We start from the raw sequence: 13,322 nt of genomic DNA, 5'->3' as shown, positions 1-13,322 counted from the left end.
GTGCGCGTGCGTTCACAAATACACGCGCGCGCACACATTGCATCGGGTGATAGTTGAAGTCAAACTTTCAACACAATCCTCCTCTGGGCCACGTCTGGGCCAAGTTTAATTTCTATATTCCACAAAAATTAAAGGACAGTTATGCTCAAATTCAGTACAGTCAATGCAAAACAGTCACATCATATTCAAAATCATCCTTGATGGCTGATTTCAAAACATATTCCTCCACTGTACCTCTGGGCCAAGTTTCATCTGAAACCGTTTTCATACTCCTAAGAAATTAAAGTACAAGTCTGCTCAAATTTAAAAACTTTAAAGGAATGTGATAACGTAATGTAAAAATGTATCTGTGATAGTTGACATGAATTTCTTAACTATTGTGCTTTAGTTTGGCTTTTTGTATATTAGAATGATTGAGACACATTAAAAAAAATGCTGGGTTATTATCTTAACTCAAATACTGGGTAAAAGTCGTTCGTAAGTTGGGTTGGTGTGACCAAATATTATTCAAAAGTCATAAATCAGGAGTTGGGATGGTGATGTGCCGAGTTCTTCAATTCACTCCACAGCTTGACTCTGTTGGGTCATAGGTTTGGTAGCTTTGATCAAATACTGGGTCAAAATTTTACCCAATTGTTTGGGTTGAAGACAACCCTCAGAAGAAGCCACGTAAGTTTTCACAAACTGCCATTTTCAACTAGACTGTGACCTGATCACATATCACTGGACTTCTCCACTACTATGAAATAAAACATGGTAAGTAAAAAGTGAATTCTACGCATTTGAAAGTCATAAGGTCATTTTTAACATTACAATTAAGTTGTTTATTCTAGAACTTTACCTACTCGCTAAAGGCCTTTTAGCAGATAACACCAGCTACCTTGTGATGAAGAAAAAGCAATTTTACTTAAAAATGCTTGATATCATCTTTTAAAGTTAGTTTTGAAATGAGGCTGAGGTTGCTCTGTTTGACAAACCATTTAGAGATCACTCTATCTAGAACAAATAAAATATGAGATTTGGTGTTGCATTTATGGGGAAAAGGTAAAAAGGAAAAAAAAAAAAAGAAAGAGGAACAGTCTATCTAAACTAATTCATTTAATTTAATTATTTAATGTATCCTAAATGATCTATGTTGATAACATCATATTGTATTTTTAAATTTAAAGGCAATGATAATTCATCTCATTTAGATTAAAAAAATAAAGATAGATTTTGACCCACTTTTTCTAGACCCCTTAAAGGGGCGCGGGCATATCTGCACTTAGCTGGCTTGCTACTAAAGAAAACGGGATGGCAACAGCAACATACGTGAGTATTTATACTGCCACCACCAATATTTAGCCACCAATCCTCACTCTGAGACCTCAGTAGCGTTAAGGTCCGCCACTCCGAAGTTTACGTTTAGTCAAAGTAAAATAAAAAAAAACACCAATTTACTGCCTTCTAAATATCATTTTTATTAAGCCTTTTGGTTCTTAGTCAACATACAAGGCTAATTTGTTAAAGGGTTAACCTGGCGGGGCTGAGAATGTTGGCTGCATTCAGACCCTGCTCAATATACAGGTAATCTGCTCTTCACTTAGATGGAAGCAGTGCTAGCTACGCTGTGACACTGGGTGATCTACCTCTGAGATACGGAAGGTGACCTGGAGCTGGCGGAGGAGCTGAATATCTTTTTCGCCCGCGGTACTCGAGGTATTGGAGCCACAGGTGCAACACGCGGCCCATAGCAGCACCACCCTCACCCTGGAAGAACATGAGGTGAGGCGCACTCTGCGGGCTGTCAATCCAAGGAAGGCAGCTGGTCCTGAAGGAGTGCCAGGCCAAATATTGAGGGATTGTGCAGAACACCTGGCTGGGATCTTCACTAAATCCCTCGCACAGGCGACTGTCCCATTCTGCCTCAAGTCCTCCACCGTAGTCCCATTGCCTAAGAAGCCCCACATCACCAGCCTGACTACAGACCAGTGGCACTCACCCCAGTGATAATGATATGGTTTGAGAAGTTGGTCCACAGACACATCACAGTAGCCCTGCCTCGGAGCCTGGATCCACACCAGTTTGCCTACAGAGCTAACTGATCCACGGAAGACACCATAGCCATAGCACTCCATGCTGCCGTAACGGCAGCATGGAGCAGCTATGTGCGGATGCTTTTCAGGGGTTACTGCTCTGCTTTTAATACCATCCTTGCACACAAACTGGTGGTGAAGCTACAAGACCTGGGGCTTCCATACACCACCTGCTTGTGGATCAACAGCTTCCTCTCAGACTGTAGACAGAGAGTGAGAGTTGGCCATCGCACATCCTCAGCCTCAGCACTGGCTCACCCCACGGCTGTGTGCTCAGTCCACTGCTCTACTCTCTCTCTACACACACACACACACACACGACTGTACTCCTGTCCACCAGAGCAACACCTTTGTGAAGTTTGCAGACAACACCACAGTGGTGGGGCTCATCTCCAGGGGTGATGAGTCTGCTTACAGAGATAAGGTGGAGCAGCTGTCGTCATGGTGTAAGGCCAATAACCTCCTCCTCAACACTTCAAAGACCAAAGAACTCATAATAGACTTCAGAAGAAAAAAAAAAAGCAGAGATACCACCACTAATCATTAAAGGCGACTGTGTGGAGAGGGTGGCAAACTTTCGCTTCCTGGGAGTCAACATAGAGGAGAACCTTTCCTCGAGTATGAACACCTCTGAGCTGCTGAAAAAGGCCCAACAGAGATTGTACTTCCTGAGAATTCTCAGGAGGAAAAATATTACACAGAGACTGCTGGTGTCCTTCTACAGAGCCACCATTGAGAGTGTACTAACCTATTGCATATGATGGTACACTAGCGCACAGGGCTCAGAGGAAACCACTCCAAAGAGTCATGAACACCGCCCAAAGGATCACTGGCTGCCCTCTCTACACACAATAATCTGCTTAAAAAAAGCACAACTTATGATTACAGTGGGGCAAAAAAGTATTTAGTCAGCCACCGATTGTGCAAGTTCCCCCACCTAAAATGATGACAGAGGTCAGTAATTTGCACCAGAGGTACACTTCAACTGTGAGAGACAGAATGTGAAAAAAAAAAATCCATGAATCCACATGGTAGGATTTGTAAAGAATTTATTCGTAAATCAGGGTGGAAAATAAGTATTTGGTCAATAACAAAAATACAACTCAATACTTTGTAACATAACCTTTGTTGGCAATAACAGAGGTCAAACGTTTACTATAGGTCTTTACCAGGTTTGCACACACAGTAGCTGGTATTTTGGCCCATTCCTCCATGCAGATCTTCTCGAGAGCAGTGATGTTTTGGGGCTGTCGCCGAGCAACACGGACTTTCAACTCCCGCCACAGATTTTCTATGGGGTTGAGGTCTGGAGACTGGCTAGGCCACTCCAGGACTTTCAAATGCTTCTTACGGAGCCACTCCTTTGTTGCCCGGGCGGTGTGTTTTGGATCATTGTCATGTTGGAAGACCCAGCCTCGTTTCATCTTCAAAGTTCTCACTGATGGAAGGAGGTTTTGGCTCAAAATCTCACGATACATGGCCCCATTCATTCTGTCCTTAACACGGATCAGTCGTCCTGTCCCCTTGGCAGAAAAACAGCCCCATAGCATGATGTTTCCACCCCCATGCTTCACAGTAGGTATGGTGTTCTTGGGATGCAACTCAGTATTCTTCTTCCTCCAAACACGACGAGTTGAGTTTATACCAAAAAGTTCTACTTTGGTTTCATCTGACCACATGACATTCTCCCAATCCTCTGCTGTATCATCCATGTGCTCTCTGGCAAACTTCAGACGGGCCTGGACATGCACTGGCTTCAGCAGCGGAACACGTCTGGCACTGCGGGATTTGATTCCCTGCCGTTGTAGTGTGTTACTGATGGTGACCTTTGTTACTTTGGTCCCAGCTCTCTGCAGGTCATTCACCAGGTCCCCCCGTGTGGTTCTGGGATCTTTGCTCACCGTTCTCATGATCATTTTGACCCCACGGGATGAGATCTTGCGTGGAGCCCCAGATCGAGGGAGATTATCAGTGGTCTTGTATGTCTTCCATTTTCTGATGATTGCTCCCACAGTTGATTTTTTCACACCAAGCTGCTTGCCTATTGTAGATTCACTCTTCCCAGTCTGGTGCAGGTCTACAATACTTTTCCTGGTGTCCTTCGAAAGCTCTTTGGTCTTGGCCATGGCGGAGTTTGGAGTCTGACTGTTTGAGGCTGTGGACAGGTGTCTTTTATACAGATGATGAGTTCAAACAGGTGCCATTCATACAGGTAACGAGTGGGGGACAGAAAAGCTTCTTACAGAAGACGTTACAGGTCTGTGAGAGCCAGAGATTTTCCTTGTTTGAGGTGACCAAATACTTATTTTCCACCCTGATTTACGAATAAATTCTTTACAAATCCTACCATGTGGATTCATGGATTTTTTTTTCACATTCTGTCTCTCACAGTTGAAGTGTACCTCTGGTGCAAATTACTGACCTCTGTCATCATTTTAAGTGGGGGAACTTGCACAATTGGTGGCTGACTAAATACTTTTTTGCCCCACTGTACTTCCCACCCTGGCCCCTCCTAGTTTAAAATGTTGCCCTCGGGAAGACAGTACAGTCACAAATAGATTCAAACACAACTTTTACCCAACCGCAATAATATGTCTAAATGTCACCTGTTCGCGGCCAAGGGGAATTTTTCTGAATGAGTGGGTGATAGGGGAAGTTGACTTACTGACCACTCAAGCCTGGAATGTTTTGATCACTATTTTTGGATGGATTTCAAGAATTTTGATAACAAATAAAGGAGTTTTTTAAATTGGAACTTTGACTTACGTTTTGAACAGCGAGCACGTCAACATTATTCCCGTATTCAGCTGCTCGGCGACTCAAAGGTTTGACAGTCGCCAATACCACTTTTGAAATGATCTATGTGTGTGGGAATATATGTGAATGTTTGCTCATACTATTCTTATTAGCACTTGATATTAAGTATTTCATTGATTGATTTTATTACATTTTAATGTTTTTATTTATATTTTTATATTTCTATTGATGATGCAACTGATCGGAGAGCACTTTTAATTTTGTTGTACCTGCGACAATGACAATAAAGACATTTTGATTCTGATTATTCTAAAAATAGGAAATGTTATCTTTGCTTTAACTGTTGAGTATTGTGATGGACCGAGCAGTGAAGGAACGTCAGGCAAAGGTTAAAGTGCAAAAAAAGGTTGGGTTTTTTTATGTGACCCTAAACATTTTTTTTTTTTACAGAAAATTCAAAATCTTGCACACGAATAGTGTGGGTGTCCAAGAAGAGGAGAAATTTGTGTCAACTATAACAAATGATTTTGAATACATTTTAACATTACGTTATCGCATTCCTTTAAAGTTTTTACATTTGAGCAGACTTGTCCTTTTATTTCTTGGGAGTATAAAAGCAGTTTCAGATGAAACTTGGTCCAGAGACACAATAGGTAGCTCAAAGGAGGAATGCGTTTAAAGTATGACGTCAACTATCAAGAATGATTTTTAATGAATTTGTGAATGTGATGTGATTGTTTTGCATTAACTGTATTGAACATGAGCATGAGCATAACTGTCCTTTAATTTTTGTGGAATATTGCAATTGATAGTGGTTAAACTTGGCCCAGAGGTACAGTAAGGGGAACCAGGCTATCCCAATGCAATATGTGTGCGCGCGTATGTGTGAAGGAGAACAGGCGCTGCCGTAAAGGCAAGTGTAGAAGCGCAAGAAACTTTATGTGGCGGATAAGAGGCGGATGGCTTGACCGCGGCTCATTTAACTGCGGTCTCAGTCTTTGCGGTCTCTTTCTTTCTTTTTTTGGCCGCAATTGTCTCAAACTGCCTTTGAAAATCCGAACACCGAACACCGTGAGCGCGTTGTTTTCTTCCCGTCGTTGTAACGGTACAGTCCTGCGACGACGGAGGAGGGCCCTCGGACAAACTCTGGGATTTAAAAATCTGACGCTAAAAATTTTCGTTGTCTTTTACACGGATAAAACATAACGTGGGCGAATGCTAATTGGATGCGCAGGCCGATATCACCTTCTCAAGCTACCCTAATGCCGTGGGTAATGTTTTGTAGGAGATGTTTTGTTCATGCATGGTGTTTGTGAACGCAGCATAATCGGAGGCTGGTTATAAGGAGCAGCTGTGGCCTACTCCTGACTCCTCCTGACACTTGGCACCCTCTCTTTCCTGTTGTAGGTGGCGATAATCACAGGTTGTCTATAAGCATTGCAGCTCGGATTCATTTCCCCTAGCAACTGTTTAAGCTGTGTAACTGTTGAAGGGTGGTGAGTAGGATCCTCATAGGTTCTCTGCAATTTGGTTTATAGTAGGGTGGACCCCGGCCAACTGCTACTGCTTTTTTGTTGTTGCTGTCGTGTTGACTGGCATCGATTGGTTATTTGTGTTTTTTGGTGTTTTAGTTTTAACTTTTTATTATGTTTTAATCTTGCTGTGTGTGCCATTAGGTTGCCTCCCCAATTAGCCTGTCTCCACCATATTTGATTAACTATTTTATTGAGCTGCTATTTTAACTAGGGCAACATAGTGCCAGCGAACCTTGCTGTTTTAAGTAATGTTTGTTAATAAAGTGTGTTAATTAAAGGTCTGGTATTGTACGTCTTGCTTTTTAATTTGCAGTTTTCTTTTCTGCAGCTCTATATTTGCAGTTATTTTGTTTAATACATCTTGTTTTATGACATTGTTTACCACGCCTCTTCCTTGTTAATAAGGAGCCTGCGTGCCTTTTGTAGCCTTTTAAAACTTTGGACTGGCTAATGGAATCTCTTCTGGGGTGTGAGGAGTAGGCCACAGCTGCTCCTTATAACCAGCCTCCGATTAAAGAGCTAAGGGAGGGGTGAATGTTCATGCTGCGTTCACAAACACCATGCAGGTGGCGTTATCAGTACCATTTAGTTACCTTTACCGGATTTCCTCCTTCACGCCGCCACACTAAGAGGCTGTGGTTGGTAATTAATCCCTGTAACAACTGATTGTAATTTGTCCGTGTGACCCTGAAGGCATCGGGAGAGAACTTTACCAACATGAGTAGTTTATTGGAGAACACCGATAATTTTCATTATTTTCCTTTAGTATTTTGAAATTGTGAGATTAAACTAATTCAGTTTAATAAACTCATTGTCAATTACAAGGATACGATTTAATATTTTATTCTGCTCCGGTTTAGTGGTCATGAGCAATAGTTAATTTATATTTTACTAAAGTGATTGTATATCCACATAATTATGCGTTTTTATAATAGTCAAAAACGCACTGTATTTTCAAGAATGCATTAAGAAACCGATTGCATTCGTTTTATATTTCAAATATGACAATGCCCTTTTGTGTGTTTTGTTTTTTTTGGGTTTTTTGTTTGTTTGTTTTTTCTCTGCAGCAAACTTGTATCTCCACGGATCTCTACAGTTTCAGTTTATTTCCCAGTTTTTAAATCTGTTGCCCTATGGTTCCAAGAGCTGTCACCAATCTTTGCGTTGTATTATTTCATAACACTACTTTAATCAGCTAGCATTTCTCCTCTGGACTTGATGTCTACAGTCTCAGATCAACACAGCCCTGCCCTCAGCACGATCAGAAGCAGTAACATTTTACCCCATCAGGTAAAATATAGGCTTTGTTTGCTTTGCATTGTCCCCACCTGATGAGTGATGGTATGATGCAATTCTATATTATTTTAGATTCTTGATGAATGTGGGTTGTTGTTATTCAGCCTGGTTCTATGAACTCCTTTTTAATTTTGAGCACCTGCCCCTGCACAGCCCTGGTTAAATGTTACAGCATTGGTCTTTGAAGATGTGCTCAAATACTAACAAAATACAGAACATTTATGAAAATAAGTGTTTGCTTTTCTACTGCACTTGGGCATTCAAAGCACTTCATACTTTATCTCATCCACCCTTTCACACACTTTCATAAAGGCACTTTTTTTTTTCTGTCCTTTGCATCTAACATTGATTTCCTTGGAACTTTAAGTCTATCTTAAAGTGGAGAATAATTCTTAGTTGGTGTGGTTGGTTTTTAACTATTCCTCTAAATCATTGTTGTATATTTTTACATGTTTGTACAGAATATTGTATTTGGTTTTTAAGGAGTTTTGTAGTTATGTGGTACATGTGTTTAACTCTTGCTGCCATGATGTCTCTCTTGGAAATGAGATGATTAATCTCAATGAGATTTTTACCTGGATAAATAAAGAACTAATAACCCCCATGCCCTAGAAGACTTTGATTTTAAATTTTAGTGCTTTCTTTCGGAATAGTCTGACAAAGAAGTACAAGATCAATTTCCCAGTTTTTTTTTTTTATTTATTTATTTATTTTTATTTCAAAATTTTGGAGGGAAGATTTCCAATAAAAATTCCTGACCATTAAAATGTGCACTGCTGCATTAATGTACAGAGCTATAGTTACATGTAGCGTCCGCTTTTTTTTTTTTTTTTTTTTTTTTTTTTTTTTTTTTTTTTTTTTTTTTTTTTTTTTTTTTTTTTTTTTTTAATATAAATCTGTTTCATAATAAGTTTACTCATGTTTTCCTGCTGTATTAGTGAACTGAAACTGAAGAGTATTACTTTATGATGTCACTTCCCATTTGAGCTTCCTGGATGCTTCAGATTACAAAAGGATTAATGTTTATTTTCCTCATGTTACTGTAGTGACTGTTATTTGTTGTGGAAGAGAGATTTGTTTTTGGGAATGACTTTATTGTTGCAAACAAAGTGCTATTAGTCAAAGTGGAATATTTCAGCATGGTGTGCTGTCTTTCCTTTTTTAAAAAAACAAACTTGATATGTGCCCTTTTTAGTTGATTTTCGCTAAACCTTCACCAGAAACTATCACAGTGAAGGTTTGCTGTCAAGAAGCCATTGTTATGGAAGGGAAATGGAGAAAATGATGAGGTACCATATTATACACAACTGGACTGGGGAAAACCGTGGCAGCAGGTCTTATGGAAGTTTAAATCTTTGGTTCCAATCGTTGTAAGTATCAACAGAGTTGAGGAGAGAGGTGCAACAGTGAGCGTCAACAGCCATCCGTGAAACACAGTGGAGGCTTTGTCATGGTTTGGGTCTGTATTTCCACCACTGGTGCTGGAGATCTTGGTTTTCGAGCATGACAATGATCCCAAACAACCTGTCAGTTCAGTAAAACCCTACCTGGATAGAGGGAAAAACCACAATCAAGGATTAACCTCCCCAGTGCCTGGACCTCAGCTCACTGAAGCAGTGCACGATCATCTGGATATGGAAAAAAAGGTAAATGTCCTTTAAACTGTTAGCAGTCGGACGTACCGCCCACGGGACATTGGATGGTTTAGGGGACTAATAGGACTGCTAAGGGGTTAAAATGTGTGGAGAACTATTCCTGACGATGACTTAAAACAAATGACAAGTTGCCTCAGTGAACTCAGTTCAGTGCAGGTTTAGTTAGGTAGTGCCAAATTACACCTAAAGTTGCCTCAAAGCAATTTACACTGTATGTTAAAGACCTTACAGTATTTGGAGGAAAATCAAATGATCCTCTATGAGCAAAAGCTCAGCAACAGTGTGAAGGAAAAACCCCTTTAAATAGGAAGAAACCTCTGGCAGCACCAAGCTCAGGGAGGGGCAGCCATCTGCTGTGACCGATTGGGGGTGAAGGGGAAAGAGAAGAATAGAAAAGAGAGGAAGGAAAGAGAACACAAGGATTTAAGGACATGCTGCAGTGGGATATAAACACCTGAGGAGTGAAAAGAGGTGAATGAACAAGAAGTGCTCAGTACCTTCCATGAAATCTGAGCCTATAGCACCATAACTAAGTCATCCATCCATCCACTTCTCCTTTTTCCTTTTCAGGGTCGCGGGGGGTCACTGGAGCCTATCCCAGCTGTCTTAGGGCTTAGGCTAACCTTAAATTTAGTAAGGGTGTCTGTCTCCAGGATGCAAACTGGGATTTGGCTCCATAGTAGAGGGGTCTGAGAGATGAAGGCTCTGCCTCAAATTCTACTTCTAGAGATCCTCGGAACCACAACCCAAGCCTGCTGCGTGAGAGCATAAAGGTGGTCATAACAAACATTGTCTACGAAACTTGTTAGAATTGTATAAACTCTGTTTTTGTTTTATATGCTGTATGTGTGCACATATTCCAATAAATGCTGGCACCTATATCCCATTTTCCTAGCAAAATGCAATCTCAAGCCCAGTACTGTACTTTTAAAACTACAATTTTACTTTCACGGGCTATGATGTCTTTAATAAGTTCATGTGTATTAAGGTGGCGCTATAATGAAACCGCATAATAAGCAGCAATTCAATGAACCAAAGTGCTTCCTAAACATGAATACAACAGTAAAAAATAATCCAGCCTCTTCCTATTTTCTGTATTTGATATTTTTTAATCTTGACACTACTTCAGATACACAGAAGACAGTCTCTCATTAGTGAGACAAAGTCTACTACCTGGCAGGACAATTAAGTAAACCTTTACCGTGAATGACGTCACTTGATGAAGTTGAGTTTAAAGACAAATCATTATCGTCTCTTGGGATTCAATTTAGGATGAAACGGTGTGTGTTTTATTCTGGGTGGTCTGAGATTTCTTCTACATTTACAATCAAAAGTGGGCAGGAATCAGCCCTTATTTCCTGTCCTTCCGTCGCCTCACGTAGGAAGTGATGTAGTGGTGTTCATACCAAGCTGCAAGGCTCAATGAACAGCATGAGCAGGAATGCAGCATTGGCACATAAATCTGTCTGTAGCAATTTAATCATGTGCTGCCCACACATCTAGCAGTATCATGACAAATGCTGTGGGATCCTTTTCATTTTTCAACACACCCCCTAATGAGCACAGTGTTGTTATTATTATGACCCATATTTTCGGTACAGATGGGATGTGTGCAGGAAACTGCAAAGAATATGTTCTGTGTTCACGCAGGTCCACAGGAATGTTATTTTTTGGTGTGTCGGGCTGGTCCCAACCACAGATTTGGGGGGAGGGCAGGGAAAGTTTGGAGGAAATGGCTGTAGAGAACTCCTCCTATGTCTAACTCTGCATTCCTCCTCGGTGCCCTTCTCTCCAAGTGTTCAAGCAAAAACCTTTGCAAGGAACGAAAAAGCAGAGATAGTGGATAGGAGTCACTAGGGAAAAGTATCTGAGGATCTCTCTCGAGCTCTCGACTCCAACGCTTTGAAACAGGTAAGAAGTTTACTCACACTTGTTAGGGAGGATTATAAAGAGACTAACAAAATACTTCTCTGAGCTTTTATGAAGTTACACTTTCTGTGTTAATCTTGAGATATGCTGGAGTTTTGTACAGTATACCTTAGCGCTGTCTTTCTGGATCATCTGAGATTTAAGAGCAACATTTCCCTGTAATGCCAGACCAATGCAAACTCCTGGCAGGGTAACGACACAGTGAAGTGTGCCAATGTAAACAGACGTGCGATTTACAGACTCATAAGGTGACACATCAAATTCAAAATTTCATTTTATCCATTTCTAATTTGAAAAAGTAGACAAAAAAACATCACTTAAAAGGAGAATTTCTAATGTAGTGTGCAGGCTTTATAAAAAAAATCATTTAATAAATGAAAATCAGATGTGTTACTGAAACTGAAGACTGTTACTTAACTATGTAATTTCCCCTTTGAGCTTCCCAAACGTTCAGGAAAGTGTTTATTTTCCTCTCTTCTGTTACCGCAGTGACAGTTATTAGTCACACAGAGGAAACATTTGATTTAAGTTTTAGTAAATTTGCTGACTTATCAAAAGATTTAAATAGTTTTACTTGTTTTGTTTTGTTTTGTTTTGACTCAGAGGCCTGTTTACAAAAAAATCAATTGACAAAGCGTTAAAAACTTTTTATTCGTTAATATGATTTTCATGCTTTGTGCATTTAAACGCTGGAGGTTTATATCCAGATTTTAAAAAGTAGAAGCCACAGTGTTCGATCATGAGCATAAGGGTTTCATACTGCATGTTTGTTTACAGATGTTACAGAGTGCAGATGTTTTCATGTGCCCCTCAGAGACTGGATAGAGTCTAAAGAGATGGAGCAACTTCCCTGCATCCACTTCCTGTGCCTTGATAAATGAGCAGAGATTGTCAGTGAAACTGCCCAGAAGCAGACAAAGAGTCCAGTGTGTCAGGCCACGGAAATCTGCGGGCCACTTTAAATAGCATAAAAGAAGAAAACAAAGAGGAGTGTTCACTGACTAATTATAAAATCTTTTAAATAATTAATCATTTTACTTTCTCACATACTTCACAGGGTCATTTGCACACCCGATTCTAGGCTCGTCCTCGAATCTCAGAATAGCCATGGTCTTCCTACTCATCTCCTTAGTGGTGCTGCATTTGCTCTCCTTGGCCATGCTTGTCATTGCCACCCTTGAGAAGGTGAGACGTGGGAAATTGTGTTAAATAATTTACCCTCTTCTATCAACAGATGTCGCTGTTACTCTGTATTTCACATGAAGAGCACTGAGCAAAAAAATGGTGCTTCTTAACATACCAGCTGTAGATTTGTGCCATGTGCCTTTCTGCATATTTGTCTTAATGTGTGAGTGAGCATACTTTGAATTTCTTTCTTTCTTTAGACCTGGTGGGTTTGGACAGAATCAGAAGTCTCCAACCTCTGGCATTACTGCATGTATGACAATGCTACAGAAGCCTGGTTGTGTTCTGCTATCAATCAAAGTGGTAAGAAAGTATTTCTAACTTCATACTTCATATCTCTAATTTCATTTCTGCATCACTGGCTATTGCATAACAGTTCAAAGCTCCATAGTGAGCCATGCTCTTCCTTTAACTTGTTCTTCCAGACTGGCTGCAGTCTATCCAGGCCCTCATGGTCTTCTCTGTGGTCTTCTCCTCAATCTCCTTCCTGGTTTTTCTGGGTCAGCTGTTCACCATGTCCAGAGGAAGCCTGTTCTACATCACAGGCCTCTGTCAGGCCTTTGCAGGTATTTAATGACTTCTTCTTTCTTTGCAAAGAGTAACTAATTTACTAATTTTAGTAAATTAGTAGCTGATTTTGTATTAATTGGACTGGACACTTGCATTACATTGATTTAATTTTAATTTGCTTTCTTATTTTTCCAAACTTTTTGAATCATGCTTTTCTTCTATATGGTTGAAGTTTGACAAAGATGTTAATTTTCTTGTCATCAAACAGTTTTCTTAGCTCATGTGCACTTCAAAACATCAATAAACTGGTCTGACAACAGTTTGTGTAGCCTGATGGTTGTGATTATAATCAAAGTAATTGCAGGATTCACACCTTTAAA

General features: G+C 40.3%; 1 protein-coding gene across 1 annotated transcript in view; it reads left to right on the top strand.

Annotated features, from left to right (window-relative positions):
- The first annotated feature begins 10,920 nt into the window (after positions 1 to 10,920).
- The window catches only part of emp3a (epithelial membrane protein 3a), a 3,648-nt gene continuing 1,246 nt past the window's right edge, over positions 10,921 to 13,322 (top strand). Inside the window, exons 1-4 of the mRNA XM_005927379.3 lie at positions 10,921 to 11,229; positions 12,305 to 12,432; positions 12,633 to 12,735; positions 12,858 to 12,998. Coding sequence (XP_005927441.1) covers positions 12,355 to 12,432; positions 12,633 to 12,735; positions 12,858 to 12,998 — 322 coding nt within the window. The 5' untranslated portion in view covers positions 10,921 to 11,229; positions 12,305 to 12,354. The remainder of the gene's footprint in view (positions 11,230 to 12,304; positions 12,433 to 12,632; positions 12,736 to 12,857; positions 12,999 to 13,322) is intronic.

Source organism: Haplochromis burtoni, unplaced genomic scaffold (genome assembly GCF_018398535.1).
Source record: "Haplochromis burtoni strain Fernald_Lab_line unplaced genomic scaffold, NCSU_Asbu1 Contig_100, whole genome shotgun sequence".
In the NCBI taxonomy this organism is placed as follows: Eukaryota; Metazoa; Chordata; class Actinopteri; order Cichliformes; family Cichlidae; genus Haplochromis; species Haplochromis burtoni.
This window is presented reverse-complemented; position numbering and strand designations above follow the sequence as displayed.